At 32.3% G+C, this 27,762-nt stretch overlaps 3 protein-coding genes and 1 long non-coding RNA gene across 4 annotated transcripts; 2 read left to right on the top strand and 2 right to left on the bottom strand.

The window, feature by feature from the left end:
* Positions 1 to 419: 419 nt before the first annotated feature.
* LOC125842324 (type I inositol polyphosphate 5-phosphatase 2-like) lies at positions 420 to 5,731 on the top strand. Its single transcript, XM_049521600.1, has 11 exons — positions 420 to 559; positions 654 to 759; positions 950 to 1,036; positions 1,731 to 1,818; positions 1,928 to 2,032; positions 2,258 to 3,050; positions 3,741 to 3,931; positions 4,325 to 4,433; positions 4,597 to 4,745; positions 4,985 to 5,182; positions 5,275 to 5,731. The coding sequence occupies exons 1-11, from the start codon at positions 530 to 532 to the stop codon at positions 5,276 to 5,278; spliced, it is 1,860 nt and encodes a 619-aa protein (XP_049377557.1). The 5' UTR covers positions 420 to 529; the 3' UTR covers positions 5,279 to 5,731.
* Positions 5,732 to 6,427: 696 nt separating this feature from the next.
* LOC125841839 (uncharacterized) lies at positions 6,428 to 19,586 on the top strand. Its single transcript, XR_007443829.1, has 3 exons — positions 6,428 to 6,609; positions 8,156 to 8,379; positions 19,302 to 19,586. It is a non-coding gene; the product is annotated as an uncharacterized LOC125841839 (long non-coding RNA).
* LOC125841837 (protein NRT1/ PTR FAMILY 7.3-like) lies at positions 7,995 to 13,733 on the bottom strand. The gene is made up of 5 exons (XM_049521020.1): positions 13,348 to 13,733; positions 12,687 to 12,801; positions 10,430 to 10,647; positions 9,399 to 9,958; positions 7,995 to 9,261 (listed from the first exon to the last, which is right to left on the bottom strand). The coding sequence occupies exons 1-5, from the start codon at positions 13,378 to 13,380 to the stop codon at positions 8,385 to 8,387; spliced, it is 1,803 nt and encodes a 600-aa protein (XP_049376977.1). The 5' UTR covers positions 13,381 to 13,733; the 3' UTR covers positions 7,995 to 8,384.
* Positions 19,587 to 23,107: 3,521 nt separating the features above from the next.
* On the bottom strand, positions 23,108 to 25,504 carry LOC125841684 (uncharacterized). Its single transcript, XM_049520851.1, has one exon. The coding sequence runs from the start codon at positions 25,502 to 25,504 to the stop codon at positions 23,108 to 23,110; it is 2,397 nt and encodes a 798-aa protein (XP_049376808.1).
* Between the last annotated feature and the right edge of the window lie 2,258 nt (positions 25,505 to 27,762).

Below are 27,762 nucleotides of genomic sequence, written 5' to 3'. Positions count from 1 at the left end.
TAGTAACAACTTGTTTTTTTGTTTCACACTTTATGTCTGGTGTCTGTATTGGGATCCGACTAAATTTTGATTCGCATCAGGAAGTTCACTCTCTAATAAAGGCAATTTCATAATTAGGGTTTAAATCCGTGATATTAAGGGGTCGTTTGGTAGCACTAATTCATCTCGAGTTTGATAGGATAAAATGATATTAATTTTATATTGTGTTTGATTGACAACGTAAATTTAACTTGGGATTATAATGCCAAATTACTGTAGTATAAAATTAATCTTTTTCACGGTATCTCACGTCATGAATGAGACCTAAAAATGAAGGAATACTGCGTTGTTAAGCAACTTGTTTGTTAACTGGTCTAAGAGAATGTCCTTAAATACATATGGAAACTCCAAGAACACTGGCAAAAAGTTCAAGTCTTTTGTGACATTTTTTTTTTCTTGGCATTCTTGAAAACATATAATTTACTAGCATTTATTGTTTCTTGAACTTCGTTAAGTTCTAAAAGTTTCCAACTTTTTCTTTCTTGTGCAAATGAAAACAAGAAGAGGAAAAAGATCAGAGGTATTTGTTTATTTATTCTTAAAAAAATATATTGTATAGTATATTTCTTAGTTGTGGTGATATTGAAGAGTGATTTGTTTTATTTTGGTTTTAGGCATTTTGGCCTTCAATTGTGATGAAGAAATGGTTTAATATTCAGCCTAAACTTTATGATTTTAGTGAAGATGAAGTTGATACTGAGACAGAGAGTGAGGATGATGGTATGTTTCTTTTTTCTTTTAAGTTTCATAGTCGAGGTCTATCAGAAACAATCTCTTTACTTTTACAAGGTAGGGGTAAGACTGCGTATACACACAACAAACTCGAGTTTACTCATGGGATTATAATGAGTATGTTGTTGTTTCTTTTAAGTTTCTTGATTAGTTGTTTTTTTTTGGGAAAAATTTGTAGTTTGTTCACTTAAAGATGAAAGGGTGCATGAAGATCATTGGCACAGATCACCAGGAAAACCTACTGATTGCCAGCCTCAAACTTCAGGTACTACTTGAAGTTCTGTTTCAGTTTATTCTTTTGGTTAGCTTGTGCACACCTCGACTATTCCATCATGTACTAATGGCAACTCCAACTAAGAAAATACTAGATGATTTATTCTCATTTGCCTAAGCCTTGGTTGGTAGTTACCTGGTACCTGTGTAAGTGGAAGGTATCAAGTAACCGGTGGAATAGTTGAAGACTCTACTACAATTATTACTTTGATTGTGCTTAATTTCATGATCATGCCTAAAATTTGTATATGATGAGAAGTTAGGATGCAATTTGTCTAAAAAAAATGTTAATAGTGATCTATTTCCATCTGCCTAAGCCTTGACGGATAGAGTCACCCGATACCTAGGTAAGTGGTGGAATAGTCAAAGCCTTACATGTAAACTACTACAATCATGACTTTAATTGTGATCAATTTCATGATCATGCCTAAATGATGCCAACAAGTTAAGATGCAAAAAATACTAGATGAGTTTTTCCATTTGTCTAAGCCTTGGTGACCATAGTTAACCGGTACCTATGCAAGTGGGAGGTAGCAGGTAACTGGTGTGATAATCGGGGCATGTGGAAATGCCATTATGTGTGGAAATACGCTTAATATAGTTCCATTGTGCCTTAGATATTTCAACTATTCTAGCTTTTTTTGGATATATTCAGCTATTTGAAAATTTGAATTGAAATTACTCAGGGAAGACTTCAACCAAGTATTCATGTAGACACAGGAGAGGGAAATCAGAAACTCTGAGAGTTCAGTATATTAATACAAAAGAAGTGAGGTTTGGCTTTAAATTCAGTTCGTTTCGATTTGCTTTTTGTGATACTGGTATCTAGTTATAAGATTTTATCGTTCCTCGGAGACTTACATATCCCCTAATTTCCCTTCAGAGTTACTATAGGAACTTGGAATGTTGCTGGAAGACTTCCAGATGAGGATCTTGAGATTGATGAGTGGCTTTGTATGAATGAACCAGCTGATATATACATCCTTGGGTATGTGCTTTTCCATCAATTTTACCCGTTTTAATCGATCCGTGTATCGCTCTTATTCTTTGCCTTTACCTATATGAATCCCCTTATAACTACAAAAAGGAAAAAAATAGATCTAACTATGAAGTTTATTGTGAATCTGTCGCTAAATAGCTCATAGCTAACAATATCTTCTTGTCTAGCTAAATCAGTTCAAACTTATAGTGAAATTGTATTTTCTCATTACAGTTTCCAAGAGGTAGTTCCTCTAAATGCTGGAAATGTACTGGGAGCAGAAAATAGAAGGCCAATTCCAAAATGGGAGACGATTATACGCAGAACGTTAAACAGAACGACAGTGGAACCTGAGGCTAAGCTAAAGAGTTACAGTGCTCCACCGTCTCCGGTGTTAAGAACTTCTCCTGCAGCTGATATAATTGCTGATGTGGTAACTACTACTACTGCACTAGATATAATGGCAGAGGTGTCGATGAACACCAGGTTTTTCACTGAAGATAACATGATCAACCTGAGGAGGAACTTGCAATTAAAGAGAATATATGGCATTGATTGTGATAGTCGATTGGATTGGCCTGAACGTTCACTCGATGCAACTCCTCAGGTCCTTTCTTCGACTTTTAAGTTGAGAAGAGTATCAAGCAGCTGTGCTCTTGCTTTTAGCAATCATGATGTTGGATTAGATGGTAGCAGGTTAAAAAGAGGGCACCAAAGCTCCAAAGACTTAGGATCATTGTGGACGAATCAACAAGAGGAACCTGAAGTTCTTGATGCTCTTTCTGATGGCTCCAATCAATTTTCTGACGAGGAAAATGATCTCTTCGAGGAATTCACAGAGTTTGAAGATGAAAGATCACTTCTAAAACATGTTGTGAATTCACATCCGAGGTATATTCGTATTGTTAGCAAGCAGATGGTTGGGATATATGTATCGATTTGGGTCCGTAGGAGGTTGAGAAGGCACATAAACAACTTGCAAGTCTCCCCCGTCGGAATTGGACTTATGGGATACATGGGAAACAAGGTACTGCTTCTTCTTTCTAGAACTTCATTGAATCAAACATCAGCATTCACTAGTTGTAGAAAGTGAAATATTGGAGTCAAAAAGGACATATGAACTTTTGAGGGCTTTATACCCGTGCTCGGATTCTCCAAAAATGCTGCCAAACCCGTGTCTGATCATTGAAAAATACACTATTTTTGGAGGATCCGACACACACACACCCGGAGGCACTTTGAGGAGTTGGAGAAAGATAGCTTTATTCCCCTTATTTTCCTATCTTCTAATCAAAATGGCTATTTGGAAGATCACTTTCTGAGTAATCATATTTAGCTAGTATTTTGAGTGCTGTTTCCTAGTAGATTCTCTTAGTTCACAACCATATATCCGGTAGCAGAGCTACATGTAATGAAGGGGTTCAATTGAATCCCATTCGGAAAATTATACCGTGTAAATAGAGTATATAATCTGTTGAATGAAGGGGAGCCTTAGAGAAATGGTAAAGTTGTCTCTGTATGACCTATAGGTCACGGGTTCAAGGGGTGGAAGCAACATTGATGCTTGCATCAAGATAGACTGTCTATGTCAAGTTCCATTGGGTGCAGCCCTTCCCAGAAACCTGCGTGAACGCGGGATGCTTCGTGTCTTGCATTTTCTTGAGCCTATTGCTTTACATGAAACCTAAAGCTGATACTAATTTATGGTTCTATACAGGGATCTGTTTCTGTGAGCATGTCTCTTTTCCAGTCAAGGCTATGCTTTGTTTGTTCACATTTAACTTCTGGCCAAAAGGACAGGGCGGATCAAAGGCGTAACTCTGATGTATACGAAATTATGAAGCGCACACATTTCTCATCTGTATTCGACACTGATGCAGATCAACCACAAACAATTCCATCTCATGAGTAAGTAACACTCCATCCATTTCAATCTGTTTGTTTGGTTTTGACTTGACACGGAGTTTAAGGAAGTAATGAAGACTATTGAATCTTGTGGTCGTAAACTAAAGATATGTAGAATGTAACAAAACGCCATTTGATCTTATGGTCTTAAACATGCCATATACATTATCTGGTCCTTTTCACATTATTATTTCTAATGCTATGGATGATTTTCTCAATTATATGGAGTACTAGATTTAGACGTGACGATAACTGCTCAGTGTTTTCTGTTCAACAATAAATAGCAGAATTATATAGCATGTGTTGAAGTTCTAACAAAGAGTTGTATTTTCTAATTTCAAATGAGACGTGCAGTATTTATACACAAATTTATACGCCATCCTTTAATGTAAGCAGTCAGATATTCTGGTTCGGGGATCTGAATTATCGAATCAATATGTTGGATGCTGAGGTGCGGAAGCTAGTCGCCACAAAACAATGGGATGAACTTCTCAACAACGATGAGGTAAGACTCATCACTAACTCTACGTATCAAACATGATATGGTAATTAGGAAACGGAAGTAATAACCTGCTATAACCGGTTAAAAATTGCACCAGATGTATAAAAATTCTTTGTGTTGTTCATGTATATAACTTAAGCTCTAATGATATTCATCACATTGGCAGCTAATCAACGAACTTCGAAATGGCAATGTTTTTGCTGGTTGGAAAGAAGGGGCAATTAACTTTGCACCAACATACAAGTATGAGATCAACACGGATAGATATGTCGGGGAGAGTCCAAGAGAAGGGGAGAAGAAGAGATCACCAGCTTGGTAAGTGACATTTCTCTTAAATGAATAAATGTCACGATCACAATATTTCAGCATATTTTGATAGGATTTAACTTACATACACTGCCAGTGTATTTTAACCTGTTGTAGCATGTTACCCGTCTTATTTTTCACTGATCCCACTTATTATAGTCGATCACATATAGTGTACTGACAGTGCATATAAATTAAATTCGTTCTGACAATAGAAGTTGAAATGAGTATTTCCTAATATCGTGCAGGTGTGACCGTATACTGTGGTTAGGGAAAGGTATAAAACAGCTCTTTTACAAGCGAGCCGAGTTAAGACTATCTGATCACAAGCCTGTAAGCTCAATGTTCACGGTAGAAGTTGAAATATTCGATCACAGAAAGCTCCAGAGAGTCCTCAATGTTAACACCGCCGCTGTACATCCAGAGATCCTGCTAGATATTGAAGAGTAAGACTTGGAAGCTTTTTCAGATAAGTTTTCATCGAGAATGACAAGTAAATGAGTCGGTGATAATCACACGAAATTTTTGGTGTTTTCAGTTAGGAATCAGAAATGAAGCATCATGTACATATGTACTTTAAGACATAGCATGCGAATCCAGGATCTAGAGTCAGTAGATTCAAAATGTTTTATATGACGGACAAGCCTGCAAGGTATTCAAAATCCTGTTATTTTGAAAGGAGATAAGACACGAGACAAAATTCGTGTCTTTCAGAGACTCAACATACATACATATATATATATATATATAGTTGAGCAATGAATAGTTTGAACCACAGAATCTCATGCTTTAATGTTTTGTTATAAAAAAAATAGAATTTTGAGGGAATTTCCCCTTATTGTAAATTTTGTTCTTCCCAAGTTTTTGGTTGTATGGTTTTGTAAATTATGAAATTAACTCTTGATACACATTTCAAAGTTTGCTTTTAGAGTAGACATCTTTTGTGTTTGTAACAGGTTAACTTAACAGAAGTTATATAGTGTTCTATTCTTTAACTCATGAAATAGAGTTTCTAGTTGTGAAGGGCTTATTGTTATTGTTCAGAGATTTATGTTTACTTGAGCTGAGTATCTATCGGAAACAACCTCTCTATCTTCACAAGATAGGGGTAAGGCTGTGTACAGACCATCCTCTCCAGATCGCACTTGTGGAATTACACTGAGTATATAGTATTATAGTTATTGTAATTCATAGATTTGTTATGTGGAAAGAAACGAAAGATTATTTTATTCAATTTTTAGTTTCAAGCATTCATTTCATTGTTGAATAAGTTTTTAAGTCGGGAATCAATTTTTTAGTCTTTATGATATTCAACCAAGCATAATTAACCTTTAATTACTTGAAATGTGCACTTTTAATCCTTTTGCTTGTAAATAATCATAATCTTTTTTGAAGTATTAACAGTTCAACCATTTAATTATCCTATATTATGTTAAAATTGTATAGTTACTGCATATTTGAGTATAATTTACTTCTAAAAAAAAGTCTAAATACAACACATTTCCAATATTGAAGGACCAAAATCAAATATTTTAATTAGTTGAAAATTAAATATGTTAAATTATGTTTTATAGGGACCAAAATTTGAATTTACCCAAAAGTGAGCAACCAAGAGTGTTATTATCCTAAACTTTCTTATATATTACTCCTATATAAAGATAAACACAGAAATTAATTTCCCGCAAAATATTTTCACGATAAATCTCCCTACTGGAACGTACGTTTTCAGATCTGAGGCGTCGGATCGCCTTTCGTCGGCAAAAAACGCCGGCAATTTGTTATTTTCCGATTCTATGTCACCGGAAACGAGTGTTTCCGAATCAAATCATGGATGTTAAATTCCTTCGAGCAAATCGATGAACCTGTAAAATCTGTAAGTCGTTCTATTATCAACTACTATCGTCTTTTCATTTGATTTGTACATTTTCGTTTATTGAGAGGCAATTTGATTAACTGTTGAGCGAAGAGGAACATAGAAAAGTTTCATATTTTTCAGAAATTGAAGTACTATAAGTTGCATTTCTCGATATTAATATTGTGAGTGAAATGCATTTTTGAAAAAATTGGTTACAGTTTCCCTAATTTGAACCTGTAACATATGTAAGTCGTTCTATTAGCAGCTACTATCGTCTTCTCATTTGATTGCTAATTTTTTTGTTTATTGATAGTCAATTTGATTAACTGTTGAGCGGAGCGGAACTTAGATAGGTTTCATAGTTTTTCAAAAATTGAAGTAATATTAGATGCATTTCTCGATATTAATATGGTGAGTAAAATGCATTTATCAAAATTTTGATTAAACTTTCCCTAATTTGAAACTGGAAATCGGAAAGAGGTAAGCATTTTGGTCAAAGGAATGTTTGATGCTTAGTGTTCATATCATTTTCGGTTTATTTGAAGTCATTTGATTAACTATTGAGCGAAGCGGAACATAGATACATTTCATACTTCCAAAATTATGGTGAGGAGAATGCATTTTCAAAAATTTGGTTAAACTTTCCCCTAATTTGAATCACAGAAATCAAAAAGAGCTAAGCATTTTAAGACAAAGGAATGTTTAAGGCTAAGTGTTCATATCTCGTTTGATTGGAAATTTTTTGGTTTATTGAAAGTCAATTTGATTAACTGTTGAGCGAAGAGGAACAGAGATTCATTTCATATTTTCATAAATTAAAGTAGTAAAAGTTGCATTTCTCCATATCAATTTGGTGAATAAAATGCATTTTAAACATCTACTCACCATATACAAGTTTATAAAGTCCAAAGTTTATTTGTGCCGTAACCGTTTATTTAAGTAGAAATCATGATGTGTAGTTCACATCTAGGCTATAGTTTATAATTCTTTCTTACATGCAGTTGTTTTTAAGCTCAACTTAATCTTTCTGTGATGAAATGCAGAAGTTCCTTAAGTGTGGTTTATTATCTTTTGAAGTTACCTGTGAATGAAAGATAGCAGTTAGATATCTTTGTGTTGCATTTTCAATTCAGATTTCACCATGTCTAGTCATCATCATCTCAGTTCCTTCTGGATTTTCTAGGTTTACACCTATGAAACAGGTACATCAGTATCGCGGATAAAACAAAACAATGGAATTTTTTTTTTCTTTTTAGTTTCTAGTTTTGTGTTTCTTTTCTCGGAATTTGCATTCTTTTTGATGACCTGAATCCCTCTTTGGATAGTCATATTTTACAACTAGTAAATATGAACTTATGTTCTTCGTGGGACTATTTTGTGAGGAAAACACTTCGAGCACTGAATTGCTTATGCAATTAATGAGATCTTTTAATACATGGAATATTTATGAGTACAGCAGTACTTTTCAAAAGTTTCCTGGATACAGGATAAACCAATCCAATTTACATATCAATCCAAAATGCTTGTCAATTTTTAGAACTAATATGACAACCAACAAATGCAGCAACAGTGAGAAACGATGGACCTAGAAAATTAAGAGTAGTCCAGCCCCTGGAGAATTCCGCAGAGCTGGGCATTTTGAATTGATTGAGTTGGATCACTGGAGTGGGAGGAAATCCAATTACCAATCATAAACTCTACACAAAACGTTGTTGTGGTGGTTACTGCGCGTCTTCCTCTTATTCATATGGTTTTGGCAAAACATGCCTAAGGTATGGTCCATATCAGGTATGTTAGACTTCACACTTGTCCTCTTCCTCGTGTTCCTGAATCTTTTCACTATGCTTGATATTTTTGTACCACTTAGCACATGCAATGTATGCAACCAAATCTAGAAGTGTCAAACCAGCTAATAGAAAATAGAATCTGTCTAAATGACCTTTGTTAAGGTTTCCCGGTATCCATCCAGGCATGTTATCAGTTGCTGATATTTTCATCACTATGCTCACGAGAAAGCTACTCACGTAGTTCCCTAATGATATTGATGTCATGCATAGTGCACTTCCAAAGCTTTTAAGTCCATCAGGTGCTTGCGCATTGAAGAATTCTAGTTGAGCTACATACATGAATACTTCTGAAGCTCCTATGAAAGCATATTGTGGGACTTGCCAGAAGATGTTAAGAGAGCTTGAACCTTCACAGTGTTTGCAGTCATTACTAGCATACTTAAGCCTGTAGCACTCCACAATTCCTGATGAAAGCATAGCCATCACTGCTATGACTAGTCCAATACCCATCCGCTGTAGTTCAGTTAGCCCGGCTTCATCATCCTTGCACTTCTTGAACCTTTTGACTAGCGGATTAAGAACTCTGCGATTAAGAAATATGACACCTGCTACACTAAGGATGTCAAAGGTAGACATGCTTGCTGCTGGAATCCTAAAGTTTGCTATTGTAGTTTTCATGGCATCACCTTGCTCGACAAAGAGCGAGGCCATTTGCGTGAAAACTACAGAGTAGATAATGGTACATAGCCAAATTGGCAGCAACCTCAAAATGCATTTAACTTCCTCAACTTGTGATATAGGGCAGAGACGCCACGGGTTGTGATCACCCTGCTTCTGGCTCTCAAGTTCCTTTGATGTCACCACAGCTGCTCTGTCCAAGAATCTGCCAGTAGAAAAATCCAGTTTAGTGCATTATAGAATGGTAACTAGATGTCTGCGACTTAAGCTCAACGTGACTACGACTTTGTCAATGGTTTAAATGACAAAGTTGAGTCACAAATATGGTGCATTTCTACTTACTTGAAACCATGGGTGTGTAGCATTTTTCTACCACCAGTTGTGTCATCGTCGTCTTCCCCTTGGTAGAAGTCGTCTTCATTTTCTGGCGCCTCCACTTTACCTTTCTTTGTTGCTGCAACTAAAACTTGACCAAACCTGGAAAGAGGATTTCCACTAGACTTGAAGTGTCTGTACCTAGCAGTGCCTCCAAGAAAGAGAATCAATGCTGCAAATGCAGACGCTGCAGACGCCCAAAATCCAAGAGCCCACATTCCCTCATCTTCAAAGTAGTCTAGAATGGTGTTAGAGAAGAGTGATCCAAGGTTCATGAACAGATAGAAGTAGCTGAAGAAGGCTACTTTAGATGAACACTCCCCCGGATGCTGCTCGTCGAACTGATCAGCCCCAAAGGTAGCAATATTTGGCTGATAACCACCATATCCTAGGGCAATCATGTACACCGAGACATAGAATAGACCAACCTCCATGGTTGAATGTTCTCCACATAGAGTTGTTCGATTTCCACAACCTTTAGGTTTGAGCAAGTAAAGTTGTGATGCTAGTGCTAGTAATGACAATCCCTGTCAATCAAGTTTCAAACTTAGTAAGAGCAAGATTAAGGACTCTTGTTAATCAACACTAAATAGCCGAAAAAACATTAGGTGATTACTTCTCATTTGCCTACTCTTAGCGGGCAAAATTCCCTAAGTACCTATGCTTGTGGAAGGTAGAAGGTACTTAGTGGGATATTCAAGGTGTGCATAAGTCAGCTTGAACATCACTGTTGTGAGAAAAAATAGGAATAGCATTTGTGCAAAGTTTATGTGCTAGTGTGTTTAAAGTTGTTTTTCAATATCTAGTACTAGAGGAGTGACAAGTTGTTTGAAAATAATGCCATCTTAGGTTCAAATCTCAATGAAGGCAAAATTACTAGGTGATTTCTTCCTATCGTCCAAGCCTTGGTGGATAGTGTTATCAGGTATATCATGATTATAAAAAAAAAGAGTTTTTCAATATCTAGATAAATATGTTGGGGGGTAGTGGATACTTACAGTTACATAGATGACTTGGAAAATGGCACAAGTTTTGAATCTTCCCCAATAAGAGTCACTAAGGAAAGCACCAACAAGGGAGCAAATATAGACTGTGCCAGTCCATTTGCTCACACTATTAGCAGCATCAGCATTGTTTTCTTTCAGCACCCTTGTGAGGAACAACACCATATTCACTCCAACTCCAAAAAATGCCAGAGTTGCTAAAGCTTGATTCACTACATAATCAATATGGAAACCAGATGTCAATTAAGGAAGAAGATACCCCGTCCCAAAATATGTATTACTTTACCTAAAATTCATGTCAATTAAGAAATTAATAAATACAATATTACTGTTTACAAAACTACCCCTCATTAATAAATACAATATTACAGTTTACAAAACTACCCCTCATTAATAAATCTCTCTTGAAAATTGAACACTATTAAGAAAATGATAGTATAAAGATATAGTTGGAAAGACATACAAATTTTTCTAGATCCTTTATTAGCAAGGATAAAAATAATGGAAAAAATTAACACCTTAGTTATTGAATTAATGATTGGAAAGATATAAAAATTTAATATAAATAAATATTTATCCTATATGTAGTTATTATAAGGAAGCAGCAACCTAATTCCGTCACTATCAATATCATATATCGACAAATGTTCTTAATAAATATATATTGTCTGTATATGAAAAGGCAAAAAGTCCAGGATAAGTGATAGTCCAGATCACATAATAAAGTGACCCACCCACCCACCCACCAAGACCAAGATTATAGTTTTGTCATCAAGGATGACGTTTCTAACCCCACCACATCTCCTGTTCGAACCTTTTTGATCATAAGAATTTTTTTATTTTTTTTTTCAAAATTATCGCTTTATTTAAAAATCATTTTTTGATCATAAAATTTCAAATACATTTTGAAGTTCTTAGGTATTTTAAAATTATATTTCAATTTTTTTTTATAAAAGTACATTTAATTTAAATATTTATAATCAATCACAATTTCAAATTTAACTCTAATATTTTAAAAAAATTTAAAATGATTTTTCTGTTATTTTCATGGCCTAACATTTCTTAAGTATGTGTCAATGATGTCATTTCCAAATAGTGCATGCTTTTCTTGTCACTTCACTATCCCATTTTTTGCCTTCCACAAGAATTATACTTCACAAATGCCTATTGAAAATCTATGAGAATCTATTTTTTCCCATTTGGGTGATAGCGCATGGTTCGAAATTCAGATGAATAATAAGTATATTTATTTATTTATTTAAATATTAAACTGCAGAGTTTGAATATATGGCGTGTGCTTACTCTACCTATCACAAGTTATCTTACTTGCATATGGATAAAACCCTATGCACCTTTTTTACCCGTATAACCAACAGATTAGATTCTTTAGTGTTATTAATTTGTTGTTCAAAACATAGGTATATAATAACTTTTTTTTTTAATTTTCCAATATGAAATTGTTATCTACTATAAATTTGAACTCATGATCATACGTAATCCACGTATGACGTGTTATACTCTCACATGCAAATAAAACACTAGGGGCAAAAAAAAACTATGCACTATCTAATAGGCCAAGTAAATTTGACACACGTCTTAGTTTTATAGCAAAGTGTTAGGCTTTTGGTCCTTTCATACTCGTCATTTTCTAGTTTCCAGACATATGATAGCTGGCTTCAGTTACTCTAGAACTTTCATGATTTATTTTTTCTCTTTTTTTCCACCCCACAAAGAAAATATATAATTACAAAAAAATAAATAAAAAATAGATCGGAATAATAATAAGCAGAGAATTGCATAGTAGTTAGTATTCGTAAATAATAAAAATCTGTTCTAACTCAATTTCGAAAAGTTAGTTTAAGTGGTAAAAATTGCGCAAAATCCTATAAACAGCTATAACTTATGTGAGATTTTAACATGCCCTAGATCTTTTAGATTGCACACTTTGTGCGTGAACTAATATAACATGAGCAATCAAAGTCTGGACCAAGTTTATAAATTGCATCTTAAACTCAAAGTAGCAAAAGATTATTTAAAATAATCTTAATTAGTTGTTGTGGATGCTGATAGTGTATACCATGTATATACATGATATAATAATTTTTAATGTTGATATATATAACTCAAAAGAAAGATAAGCAGATGTAGATATCACTACTACTTTATGCCCTTTTCTTCCTTTTTTTTTCTTTTAAAAAATGAATATTTTTTAGTAATATGATTTAATATATTTTTTAAAAGAAAAGCTTACATAGTATCATAATTCCAGCCACCCATTTCCCACTTGTTTCTCTAATTGCTGGATTTCCTTTCAAATCAACACTTCCATCCTTGGTGCACTCTACATCTTCCCCTTTCAGCTTCACCTGATTTTCATTAATAAAAAAAAAAGTTAGTGTAAAAAATAACTTTTACTATATATTATAAGGTCATCAAAAAGATTATTATAAATAATTATTTATAAAATAAGATATTACTAACTTGAAAAATAAAGCAGATTGCCTATAGCATAGTGTGCAATGTGAATTCTTCATCGGTGTATACAAGTTAAATTCATTGTTCATATGTACAATTCTTTGCATGAGAAAACATTTCCTTGATAAAATTGATATATTGCACATCATCTATGTAACCTTTTTGTCTTAAAGAATCAAAGTTTGGTAAATGATAGACACTACAACTAGGGAAAAAAGTTCATAGCTACGAACTTAGTTGGTAAATCGTTTGTAGCTAACATATTTTTGATAATCTATCGTTAATCCATTGTAGGATTATCAACTAATTTGTTTCTTTAGCTACAAAATTTATCGATCACTAATTTCTATTTTTTTTCTTAGTGACTTTGTAATCTTTATGAAGATGTTCAAGGGAGAAAATGAAGAGAGATAACCTAGATGTTGAATATTACTAACCTCTTTGGAGAGTTCCAAGCAAGCCATTGACATAATGACCCAAAGGTTTTGCTTAATTAATTAAAAGATTTAGTACCAAGTGAGTTTTCTCAATGGTGGAAGATGAGAGAAGAAACCAAGAAAGAAAAGATTTTGTGAGTAAATTGCAAGTGAATGAAACTATATATAGAAGTTAGTGAGAGTTAAGTGGACGGTAGAGGCAAAATGATTTTTAAAATTAGGAAGAAAAAAGAAGAAGAAAAAATTAATAGGTACAAGATCATTTTGGTTTAATTAAGTTGATATTTTTGGACGTAAGCAAATGGGATATGAGAGGGTAGCTACTTTTTGTTTGTTATCTAACACATCAAACAAATTACCTAATAGTGAGGGTCACCAATCTACTCCTCTCGTGTTCAAGTTTTGAATAATATTGTCTTTAATAAAGAGCGTTCTACCTTAAAATAGAACTTTTCAACACGATTTCAAATTAATCAAACTCCAAAACAAGTATTGAACATTAGATGAAAAACCAAATATATTGGGTCACCACCAAAGATTGTGTTGAAATAATCGTGCTTGTCGATTTGATTTCAAGCTTTGATTATGGAGCACTTTTGATAGGAAGTGCTTTAGTAGGACTTTTTGGCGTGAAATTAAATTAATCGAACTCTAAATTATTAAACATCAGAGGAATTTTTTTTAAAAGACTAATGTTGAGGAGTCCCATATATTTGAATGTCATTTGGTGTTCTTTCAATTGGTTGAGTTGAGTTGAATTGACACATCAAACACTTTAGTGTGAAGCTCTGTTGAATGATTTTGGAGGCCTGTGATACAAAGTTGGACAGAGATTTTGATTTTGACACTTTTATTAACCTTATTTGCTTTACCTAAATTATTATTCTTTATTTCCTTTTATATCTTCCCAAAATTACTTACTATGTATTCTTAGTTTTATCAAATGTTTAGTCATTACTTTATGATTAAGATGATAAGCATATAGTAATTGATTATCAAGATTCAAGAGTGCATCTCAATTGTATTAAATATGGTGAGTATTTGTTTCTTCATTAAAGGAGTGTCGCAACTTTTTATAGCTAAAAAAAGGTTCTATGGTGTTTAAAGAATTTACATAATCATGTCATTTTTTTTCTTGATAAGAGAATCAATAGTCGTTACCTTTGAGTGTGCACTGGGTAAACTATTTTTGTGCAATAACTCATATTGCACAAGGCAAGCTCCGTGCGATGAGCTCAACCTAGAACACCAACCCCAGACAAGCTCCATGTGACGAGATCAACCTGAAAGGCTGACCCCTTGCTTGCATTTTGCAAGTAAGGAATTTCAAACTTGAGACCTCTATTAGGGAAGTCTCAAGCCAAACTATCTAAGCCACCCCCGAAGGGACTATAATCATATCTTTTATAAAGTAATAGTTACAAATAATTTTTTTATATGAAAGTTAATTAGTAACCTGATAAAACTAACTAAGCTGCTGTCATAAGTTAAACTATATTTCCATTGTAAAAGAACTAGTCACAATATTAGTGCATATAATAACTTAACCCGAGTATTTCCTTACCTAAATCATAAATGTATTGATTAATTATGCCAAAGCTATTGATGCCTCAACTTGATTTTGTTTTTAATTAATATATTTGATATTCACTGACTCAATGAATTTAAATTCACATTCCATATATAGAACTTGTCAAAGAGGAAAATGTTTACTAAAAAAAATAACAATTATATTCTCAGAACTCGAATTCGAACTTGAACTCAAACTCAAACTTAAGAATCTGTCATCCATTCTAGTACGGTGAACCACGCATTCTTGAAGTGAAGATTTCTCACATATCCCTATATATTTTTAGGCAAATAGTAAGTAATACCTTTTACAAGTTTATATCTTTGAGTTGTCAAAATATCTTCCCACAAGTTTCAATAAGCCAAAAATAGTTCCCTCCACTCAGTTTAAGTGAAATAACAATATGAGTTATTAGTACTATTGTTTTAGCCACACAAATATATGGCTATTTGAACTTGAATATCTAGGAAAAAATAAGAACATTTGATGGATGCAAGGAGAATCTTTTTAAACACTCGTAAAAAAGTCTTATATCTTGAAATTAATCTATTAAGTTGATGATAAAATCAATAGCCATTTCAATAGTGTTCAGGCTAGATTATGCATGCCTCGATTACTATATTAGATATTTGCTACATACTATCCCCTAGTAGAGGTAGTAACTAGCAAGTAAAGATACCCTAAATTAGACGGATAGAAAAAAAAATCACCTTAATATTTGAAATTTTGTTGGTTTTAATTATAGTACCTATTAGCATCCTTTTTCACTAGATAATGACGTAACAATAACAATGAACTTCCCATAAAGATATCCATCAAGTATTCATAAATTGACTAAGTTCCATAATTATCAATTTTTTGATTATATAAGTTAGTTCACCCTTTCCTTAATATATTGACCATGTGTGGATTATGATAGAAAATTTTGTGGCAAATTAATTTTCTTATTTATTGTTTCCCCAACATATGCACTATACAGAGAGACAAAAAACAAGATATGGTGGAAAAGTTAGGTAGTAGTAATTCAGAAGAAAAAGAAATGTTTAAATTATGATTTTTTTTTTTTAGCAAAAGTACAGTGATAACTTGACTTTTAACAGCTGGACCCTATATTCATTGTGTCAAACATTCCAAACCTATTTGGATGGTTGGAAATATTGCAATATTTTTTTGTATTTTTAATTTTCCGATCATAGAAAACAATCTTCACCGACACAAGAATCTCCTCACATAAACCTTCACTACAATAGAAACCAAAAGTGAATTTATGAAGGCTTCAATCATAGTGCGGAATAGACTAATCATCAGACTACTTTGGAGTAGATCAATAGTTGAAATTTAAATTCTGAAACACAATATTATAAAATTATGTTATTTAAAAGATAGTTATAAATAACTCTTATGTCATATAACAATATTGATTGATAACCTATTTAAAAGATAATTATAAATAACACTTTCTATCATATAACAATATTGATTTATAAACTAAAATAAAATACTCCATATATGATAGTTGTATAAATTACTCTATGTCATATAACAATATTGATTGATAACCTAAAATAAATACTTCATATATCAATATATATGTGTGTGTTCTATATGTGGCTTTTCCAGTCTCGAATGGTTACTAAGAAATAAGTTTAATTAAACAGAGTTGTGGAAAAGCTGTCATTAAAACTTTTGCTCTAACAAGTGGAGATAAGTTAAATAATAAGTTAGTATAATATATAGTTTGGTAAAAGGTGAACGAGAGATATATGAGAAGCAAATCTTCTAAGTATGTCAGGCAAATAATCAAATTTGTGTGCTTTGTGAAAAGCACTTTCCTTCTGTTAGACTGATAAGGTCATGCCACGATCGAATTTAAGTTCTCTGCATTGATATAAATATCTATTTATAGGAAAAATTATGCGTTATACCAAACTATTAATTCAAAATAAATGTTACAATTATAATTTCATTTAATTTCAATTCGCAGCAAACACATTGTCATTCGCCTCTCTCCTGAATCTCGCTCGTCACTCTCAATTCTCTCTCCCGCCTCTCTCACTTTATACAAACACAAATATATAAATTGTGTTTGTGTTTGTATAAAGCAAGATATATATATATATATATATATACGTCTCCGTCCTATTCACTTATAATTATATTAATACAAATTTTCTCCTGCCCAGTTCTCTTTTGCCCCTCTCTCTCCCTCTCTCTCGCATTAAACAAACATAAATCATACAAATGCAATGTATAATTTGTGTTTGTATAAAGCAAGAGAGATATTTGATATACAAATACAAATGTTTTAACTCGATTCAATTGTATACAATTCAAATTTTATGCAGATATACAAACACAATCATTGATACATATGCATAGTAGTTACATATATATAATTATCTAACTGATATACATATATAATTCACCTCTCCCCTCTCTTGCTCGGCTCTCCCCTCTCTCCTAATCTCTGTAACGACCCATTTGATCGTTTTGAGTACTAGAGCCTTTTATTTCATAAAATACTTTCCGATAGATTTTAAAGGTGTATTTTGGACTATTCGTAACTACAATAATGAATTCAGTGGGGTGATTTTAATAATTAATTTAGTTGGTGGTTAAAGAAAATAACATTAAAATTAGTAGGGGGTCACTTTTGCCACTTTTATAATTAATCTTTTAATAATTAGGGTAATAAAAAAATCAGGCAAGGAAATAATACTTGCGGCGCATCTACTTGGGAAGAACGACATCTAGGTAATTTTCATGTCCTTCATTAATAGTAGGGTGATTATTATTACTATTATATAATTAAGGTTGGGTTGGAATTGAGTGTAGATAGTGGCGTTGGGTTAGAGACAAGATTGGCTCCCAGTTATCTGTTAATTTCCTTATTTTAAGAAGTAAGGACAAATTTGAGTGGAAATTCATGGCGTAATGTGCTGATGGGTATAATATATATATATATATATATATATGAATATGGAATGAGTTTAGTTTCTGGTATCATATATGTTGGGGTGAGAGAATTAAATTATGGGTGTTAGGCGTGTGTTTACTGCCGTTGCAACCTATTGTGGTGGTTCAATTCAGTCGAATTCATGGTTTAATTTAGGACCTAATTAATCTCTCAATTAAATATTATTGTCGTTATATTTGCCATATGTGTGGTGTTAATTCTGGAATGGAATAAGATAGTGGGCAAAATTACTATAAGTAATGATGACAACATAATGGGGCAATTATGAATGGGTCATTAGAAGAAATAAGGTTCTGCTTATTCTATGTTGAAAGTTGAGTACTGGGATTGTATAATTTGATGGGATTTGAATGTTTCTTACATTATTATATTATAAATTTATGTTTTAATATTGAGATAAGTAATTAAATATTAGGAGTATTGTATTAGTTGAATACCATTAAAATTATGCTAATTGGAGGAATTAAAATTTAACTTTAGGAAATTGATTATAGAATTAGGTGAGTTTTTGGGTCTAGGCTAGACATAGAATAATACGAGTGTTTATAGACTCGTTAACTTACAAATTATGTGCATATACTTGATAAATTGAAAAGGTTCGGAGGCATTGAGGAAAGGAAAAGCATTGGAGAAGTAGTTTGTTTGACTTCGATTCTTCGGTGGAGGTAGGTTATGATTTATTCTACTTGATAGATATACTTTTAATGGCGATTGATATGCATTGAGTGATATTGTGAAGTTCTCTATGTACTTGATTGTGTGGTTGTATAGCTTGGTTGTGTGGTTTGTGATTGGTCTGAAATCTTGAGATTGTGGAATTTATAATCTTAAACCCTCTCTATCGAAATGATGCCTTGAATAAAGAAGGCTTGATGAAATATTGTTAATGAATTGAAAAGTGGTGATAATAAATGATAAATTAATGGTATAATTGGATCAGAGTGTCACGTTTTGACACGGTATTATTGGATCGGAGTGTCACGTTCCGACACGATATAATTGGATCGGAGTATCACGTTTTTACACGGTATAATTGGATCGGAGTGTCACGTTCCGTCACGGTATTATTGGATCGGAGTGTCATGTTCCTACACGGTAACATTAAAGGAAAAAGATATTGAATTAACTTAATATACTCAATCTCAAAGAACTCAATTCCCAAATTAGTTTGGTTTGGAGGCATGATTCCTCATGTGTGATCTTGATAGTGTTGCCTGATTTCGTACTTACTTTAATGTTGTTGACACTGGTTCATGTGTTTGTCGCTTGCCACCTGCTAAGTGTCATAGTTGGTTTTATACTATTATTCATTACATATTAGTTTCTATTTTGGATTGGCCGATGAACATGTTGCCTTCTACTGATCCCTACTTGTGTTTTTCTTTGTTTTCTTTTTGTGGAGTGCAGCGAGTGTATCAGTGACTTCGACTCGTCCTCAGCTCTAGCCAGTCTCCAGCACATTAGGTTTCAGGGTGAGCTATTCATTCCAGCTCGTGTTGGATTCTCTTGGTCATGGCATGATGTCCTTAGTTTTCGGACATAACCTATTTTATTCATTTATTTTGGTGTCTTTAATACTCTTAGACTTAGTATTTGAAGATTTGATGTTCTTGATGTGATGACTTTCAGATTTTGGGGATAATAAGTGTTAGACTTTAGAGGTTTATTTGATAGGTTACTTTAATAAGTTTTGAGCTTCCGCATTATTGTTGTTATTCGTAGTTGAATTACTGATATATGTTGGGGTTTGGATTTCTTGGTTCGCCCACTTAGGAGGTTATGGGTGCCACTCACAACTCATTTTGGGTCGTAACAATCTCGCTCGCCACTCTAGCTTAACACAAAGAACATATACATATACAAATGCAATTTTCATACACATAGACACCCGATTTATACAAATCGTCATGATTTATACAAATCAAATATAGTTTGCTATGGATGGCTTATAGTAAAATTGTAGTTATAGAGTGTTAATATGATTTTTATGTTTGCTATTCCTAAAACTTACTCAAAATAGCATAATAACTTGTTATAATCAATTAAATGTATTAATTTCATTAAAGAAAAAACAACAGCAGATTATACACTAGTGCGTGTGACTTAATTAGTGAAAAAAATTATTTACTTTTGGACCAAATTTGAAAGGATAGAAAATAAATTATTGTGGAACAGAGGGAGTACTTTAAATTAAGGAAATTGTTTTCTCATTAATGTTTTGTTATGTACAAGTTTTTCAATTTTGAAATAACTTCATAAATGTTACATATAAAATTTCATATAATTGAAATTCAATTATTTTTACTTGAAATTATATAAATATAGTAAAGTTCAATTATTTTATATCAGTCACATGAAATTTCAATTATTTTGTGTGAAATTAAATTTTGTATCTCTAAAGTTGTTCAGATATGCGAAAAAAACATATAAAAATAGGTATAAATTGAATAGTAACGTCCAAATAAAATAATCATTTTTATGTGTTAAAATAGTAAGATTTAAATATACTTTTTACGTTTCGCAAATTTAATGGCCCGTTAAATGTGTTGCAACCTCGAAAGCGAAGTAAATTCACTACCTATTTCAATGCATATTCCTTTGTATTAGTATATACTTGCTTCTTTTTATACTATCTTAAAAGATTTTAATTAAAGGTAATAAAATTAGCTTATAAAAATATAATTTGTTCAATTGAGTTAAGTTTAAATTGATTGTTGATTACTTTTCATTAGTTTAATTATTTCAGTTCATCAAAATTTAGATTGATAAATTATCTAAATTGATCATGAGAAATTTTGTTAAAATATTTTTTTAAAAGATTTTTTTTATACGTTATATAGCCATAATAAATAAAAACAAATAGTTTTATTAGGTAGTACAAAGTTATAAAGGAACAAATAAGTGATTAAAAAACAGAATTGAGCTGGTTGAATTATGGTCTGCCTTTTAACTCATTTCAGCCATATCCATTTCAGATTATGTAACTTTTGGGCGGATTAATAGTTATTAATTCAGCTAATTTTGACTCCTTCAAATTCAATCAAACTCATTCATTTGACACTTCTAATTTAAATTAACGAATGAAATAGATTTAGAAAGGTAACGTTGGAGCAACGCTAAAGTTATTTCTGCGTGATCTATAGACGGATTCAAATCGTGGAATCAACCACCAACCTTGCATCAGAGTGCCTACCCTACTTCATACCTCTAAGGAGTGCGGCTCTTCATATCCACATGAATATAAGATGTTTGGTACATCGATCTGTCCTTTTTTAGCGGGATAAATTTAATCCAACAAGATCAAGAATATTGTGCAAAATCATGTCCTTTTCTATCTCAAAAATAAATAAATAAATATATATAGCTGTGTGCCATTAAGTCAATTAGATATTTGTCATTGTCTCCATAACGATTGTCTATAAATATAAATGACCCTTTTCCCCTCCTTTCTTAATCTTTCCTTTTAGTCTTTTTCTTCTTATTGCAGACCATTTAACCTTTTGTTGATGTTCTTTGTTTTATTTAATTTAATAATTTCAAGAAAAGCAACTATTGAAGATTGGAACACCATACAGAATTAGGTCTGTAAAGAAAAAATAGAAGGTGGAACAGCAAAGAAGGGACAAAAAGTCAAAAACCTCCATTGACATATGCATGATTTTTTCTGGCATTATAGAAAAAAGAAAAATATGATCTCAAAAAGTATCTCAATTTGATTGGAAATATATATCAATGCTTGATGTTTACATCAAACTATAATAATTTGATATGAAAATTGATAAAAATGTATGTCATGCATTCATAAACAAATATTATAAACAAAATTGTTTGTCTATAATGACAATTTAATGCTATGATATAAAAGCATATAGAGATATTGAGTTTATTTTTCAGTATCCATGAACTCTTAATAACAAAAAAATTGTACATACTTGACTTGTGAAAAATAATCAAGATTTCATGGGAGAGGATATGTTGAAAATATAATTAAAGTAAATAAAAATTGAACAAACAAAAGTTCCCAATCTAATGTATGTTAACATCATCACCTATCGTTTTAAACCATTTTTTTTGTTGCTGTTTAGCAATAGACATGAAAGAAGACCACCTTTCCTAATTATTTGTTTAAAATAATTTACACCATTCATCCACATCATCCACAATCTAAAGGAATGATAGATATATATAATATCACAAAAGATCGTGGTGAGATGGTAAATATCTTAAAAGTGGAGATATAATTTTATTTACGAGTTTGATAAAATTTAATAGATTTGACTCGGATCTTATATTCATTTTAAAAATCAATATGTTATATAAATAAAATTATTCAAAACCCAATAACCTATCTTTTTCAAAATCGAGAATTAAAAATTAAAAATTCTAAATTCACTTCTAAAATACTCTCTCCATCCTTAATTAGAACTCTAATTTGGTCCGAACCTTGGAAATATAATTGTCTTTGGCAAGGTAACCTTACCCCTCAAAATTGAACTTAATTCCCAGCATAAATCTTAATTAATCATGTCTTGAAATGGTATTAGACACCGAATGAAAAAAACAATGAAAGAACTTCCCTTTTTGTCCCTTTTGTTTTCCCTCCCAAGAATTGATGAGCCAAAAGAAAAAAAAAGGGACTTATTTTTTTGTCCTTTTCATTTTCTTCCCAAACACATGTGTTGATCCAAGCAATTTAGGTTAAGTGACAATTTGGACAACTTTTTAACTTGAATATAATTATTATTCATGTTGCTTAAAGAACACTATTTTTACCAAACATAATGACTCTATAATGCAATTGCACTAACTTAATTATCAATTGTAATTTTCATGTGTCATATTTGAACTTCATACGTATCCAATCACTATGGAGATGTAATTTCATTGCTCAAAAAAGTAAGCTATCAATTTTTCTCTTTAAAGAATGCAACACATGGCTTGTGAAATACAACCTCGTCTCCAGTTGTGGAGTCAGAAATTTAATTAAAGGTGTCTAAAAATAATGGTTTGTGACTGTCAAAATAAAATAAAAACCTATTGTGCTACACCAAAGACATAGCTTCTATCAAGGGCGTCCAACTTTAAATATATATCCTTTAAATGTAGAATTTGACATATGGCGGAGGGAGGATTTTCATCAAGGGGGTTCAAAAAAAAAGATTAATCACATAAATAATAGGCACATACATATATCTAAAAACTTAAATAGATCATTACAATTGTACTCTACGAGGTTTCATATCTTGAAATGTCTTAATAATAGCATCATTAGGAATACTATCAAATACATCTTTTTCTACAAAAGGCACCAAACAACCACTAAAAAAATCATCACTCATTTGACTTCGCAAGTCATTCTTGATAAACTTCATTGCCGAGAAAGCTCTTTCAACGGATGCAGTGGCAACTGGTAGAAGTAGAGCAAGTTTCACTAAGTGGAACACCAAAGGATAATTTGAATGTTTTTTTGTTTGGACTAATCTTTTGGAAAGATCACAAAGTCCATTTAGATCAGAGAACCTTTCATCAACATCACGAACATCAACAATGTAACTTGCAAGTTGATTCTCAAGAGTATCCATATTAAATTCATCAAAATCATCTGGATATAATTCAGCCATCCTCATTATTTTTTTGCTGTCAAAACTTGAAAACGAGTTAATTGGATTCAAACAAGCAATTCCATGGAGCAAATCAGTAGATACCTCATTAAAACGATCATTAAGCTCTTGAAGTTGCCAATCAATAATATTGCAAAACACTTCAACACGGTAATGATGTAAGACTGTATAGTGAGCAAGTCTTCGCCGTGATCTTAAAGAGCTAACATATGGCTCCTCAAAGTTAGGTATCAAAATTTCATGTTTGGTACAAAATATAGATACCTTAGCAATAAGAGAATTCCATTCATCATCCCTTAAAACTTGCAACCTTTTCTTTGCTACTTCAACAAGTAGCATGGCATTTGCAACATCTTGCTCCTTTCTTTGTAAGCATTTATTGAGCTCATTTGTGATTGCTAATACATCTCTCATCAAATGCAACATGAACGCAACCTCAAATGTTTGACAAGATTCAAGATGTCCCATTGCCTTGGCTCTTTCATCCATACTTCGTGCATCAAGAGCAAGTGATTCAAGAACTTCAACAATAGAGCCAAACATAAGAATAAAATTGTTAAAGGATTTATAATGAGATCCCCAACGAGTATCACAAGCTCTTGAAAGACCAAGTTGTTGATTCAAGCCCCTACCGGTTGTCAATTCACCCATATCTAATGCATCTTGAATTGCTGCTTTTTGAGAATCTCGTAAATCATCCATACGCTTAAAAGAAGATCCCAATACATTAAAAATATTTGAGACCAATACTACAAGTTTTCCCACTTCAACACACTTTTTAGAGATCCCAACAAGAGTTAGTTGAAGTTGATGAGCAAAACAATGTATAGAATGAGCCGATCTACTTTCTTGCCTAATCAACATTTTAAGTCCATTGACCTCACCTTGCATATTGCTTGCCCCATCGTAACATTGTCCACGCACACGTGATGGACTCAAAGAATGTTGAGCAAGTAAATTAATAATTGTCTCTTTCAAGGATAATGCACTAGTATCTTGAATATGAATAATGTCAATAAGTCGCACCATCACGAATCCCATTCTATCAACATATCGTAATACAATAGCCATTTGCTCCTTGCGTGAAATATCAAAAGATTCATCAACTAGTAAGGCAAAGTAGTCACCATTTAGTTCCTCGAGAATAGCTTTAACTGTTTCTATCTTGCATGCAGTCACAATATCTTTTTGAATTATTGGAGAAGTCATTTGATCATTTTGAGGGGCATGTTCAAGTACATAATCACGAATTTTATCACATCTTTTTGCATACCATGAGAGAATCTGAAGAAAATTACCCCTACTAAGTGATGATTTAGATTCATCATGACCTCGAAATGCAAGTCCTTGAGTTATGAGAAGTCTTACTACATCAACCGAAACACTTAAGCGGATATAATATCCATGTTTAATTTGATTAGATTGTCTCTCAAATGCAGATTGAATCGACTGTTGTTGCCGTAGTAAATCCTGACATTTCTTTTTTGATCGATTATGTGGGCTATTCTGCAGACCAATATGCTTGTCAAGACCACTCTTTTTATTCCAATTCTTAAATCCTGTACATGAAAATACTTCGCCTCCACCTTGATTAATATTGTGATCTTTAAATAGATAGCAATACAAACAATAGGCTGCATCTTTACTAACACTGTACTCCAACCAATCATGATATACATCATCAAACCATTCATGATTAAAACGACGCATTGCTCCAGAAATATTTGTTTGAGGGTACTCATGCACCTCCAAGCGAGGTTGACAAGGACCATTCACAAGGTATGCCCTTCTAATAACATCACGATGATTTGGATGATAATTCAATATTGGAGTTCTTTCACCGGGATCAAACTTTAAAGTACTCAAATCAAATTCTTGAGAAGAATGTGATGGTACTTCAGAATGATTGACATTTTCTTCTTGGTTAGATTGACTATGACTATGAGAGGCTAAACTTGATTTCGATATTGGGGTAAAATACTTCTTCATTGAATATTAAGACTGGATTGTAAAGTAAAAGTTTAGTTAGAATTTAAGAGAAATAAACACACATTCAAAAGTCAAAACTATTAAAAAAAAAAATATACACACAAGAAGGACCAAAACCAAAAAGCTTAAGCAATGGTTATTGGATTATTACATTATATTTCTCTATCTCTCCAATTTTAGATTAAGAAAATATATTAAATTAGCCAAACAAAAAAAATAAAACTTCAATGATATCAATAATTCAGCCAACTAAAAGAAAGCACATCAAGAAATAACGAAATAAGGTATATAGAAATCTAGTAAGAAAAAAGGGAACCAAAAACATACCAAAGTAATTATTAATGGAGATGAAAGAAACGATTGCGGATATAGACTTCAAGATTTCAATAATGACCAAGCAGCAGTGACAAGGAGCAGCCAGCAGCAGCCTGTAGTGACAAGCAACAGCCTGTAGTGACAAGCAGCAGCCAGAGCAAGGAAGAAGAACAATGAAAAAAATAAAACGTGAAAAAATCCTAAAAGAAGAAAAGGGTTTTTTAATATTTGACTTTGTAATTAGGGATTATCAGGTTTTTAATAAAGAAGAAAAGGGCTTTTTAATATTTGACTTTATAATTAGGGATTAAACTAATAAATCTTAAATTCCCGCCTAAAATAAAAGGCTGATAAAAAATTGCTTTTGTTCGGATTCGAACACGCGACCTAACGGTCAGGAGCGCGAATTCTTGAACCCCCAACGCCGCTGAGCTACACCTTTGGTGTATGTTCAGGGGGTTCAATATTATATATATACACATAAATAAAAAATTTAATCGTATATATATAGTGTAATTTTTCGACGATGGGGGTTCGGATGAACCCCCTTGGTTCAACGTAGATCCGCCCCAATGTAATTTTCCGATGAAGGGTGTCCAATTGGACACTCTGGGGTAACTCTAGCTACGCCCCAACTTGTATCCAACTATAGTAGTATTTTATTTTTAAGAAGTTTAATTGTATTTAAAAAAAAATGGTTTGTTAAGTATATTGTCTCCAATTGTTTGCAAATAATGTGGTTCTTTCAATGTCTGCATAAAACTGTTGCAACCCACTTGTCATCATAACCAGTTCCTCTGAGAAAACTTGGTTCTTACGCAACTATTTGTTAATCATCAAAATTAAATTAAGTTTAACCAACATGAGAAACACACAATAAAAAAGGGAAAAAAAAAAGTTGCAAGAAATTCTATAATTCCTATAATTATGTTATCTATGTATAATGTAGAGAATATGACTACATTCATTACTCCCTCTTAGAATGGAGCATGGATATTGACCATGTCTAACTTATTATAAAGATAATCAATTTGAGTTCCATTTAACATCATTATATATATTGTTCCAATAAAAGAAAAAAAAACATTTTTATCAATCAATTGCTCTCTTATCTTTTATATATATAATCCATGAAAATTAAGTTCTCCTAAATTCTATCACGAATAAAATGACAATCAATTTTAATATATTTCATTTTTTCATGATTCAAGAGATTTGAGGCAATATAAAATGTAGTTTGATATGTGTGTGGATCCATTTAACTCATAGCTTATCTTTCTTATAACATACATTTCATAAGAGCTTATATAACGTAACCTTAATTATATAATTATTTTTTCAGTGTATCAAACTTAAATTCAATAATCTCGATTCACTTATTATAAGAAATTAGTGGTTAGTAATGATAATTATGTCGATCTTTTTTCTCCATTTAGGCTCAACTCATTCATCAATCATCATTATATTATGAAAATTCATCATGAATCGACAAGTTTTATAATTGTTGTTAAGCTTCTACCAATCATAATTGATCTTTATCTGAATTTGAGGTCAACAATACAAGCAAGCTTACATAGACAGAGTTTAACTTCTAACATGACTACTTTAATTTTAATAATAATAATAATAACAACAATAACAATAATAACATACCTAGTATAGTTTCATAAAATAGGATATAGAAAAGATATAATGTACGCAAACCATAGATTGTTTTCAATAGAGTTTTACTTAAAAGAAAAAATAAGAATCCAAAGCAATCAAAAATAATAATTAAAAAAGTAACAAAAGTATAAGAATAACAAAAATAGCATATAGTAACACTTTAGTTAATAAAGGTTTCAAAACTAAATATTTAAATGAACTAAGAATTAAATGTGTCTAGCTGTATATCTCGAGGATCAATTTGGAAATACCAACATAATGGATTAGCAGAGCACAAT

The sequence above is a fragment of the Solanum stenotomum genome, chromosome 10 (genome assembly GCF_019186545.1).
Source record: "Solanum stenotomum isolate F172 chromosome 10, ASM1918654v1, whole genome shotgun sequence".
NCBI lineage: Eukaryota > Viridiplantae > Streptophyta > Magnoliopsida > Solanales > Solanaceae > Solanum > Solanum stenotomum.
Note: the sequence above shows the minus strand (reverse complement) of the source record. Positions and strands in the feature narration are given on the sequence as shown.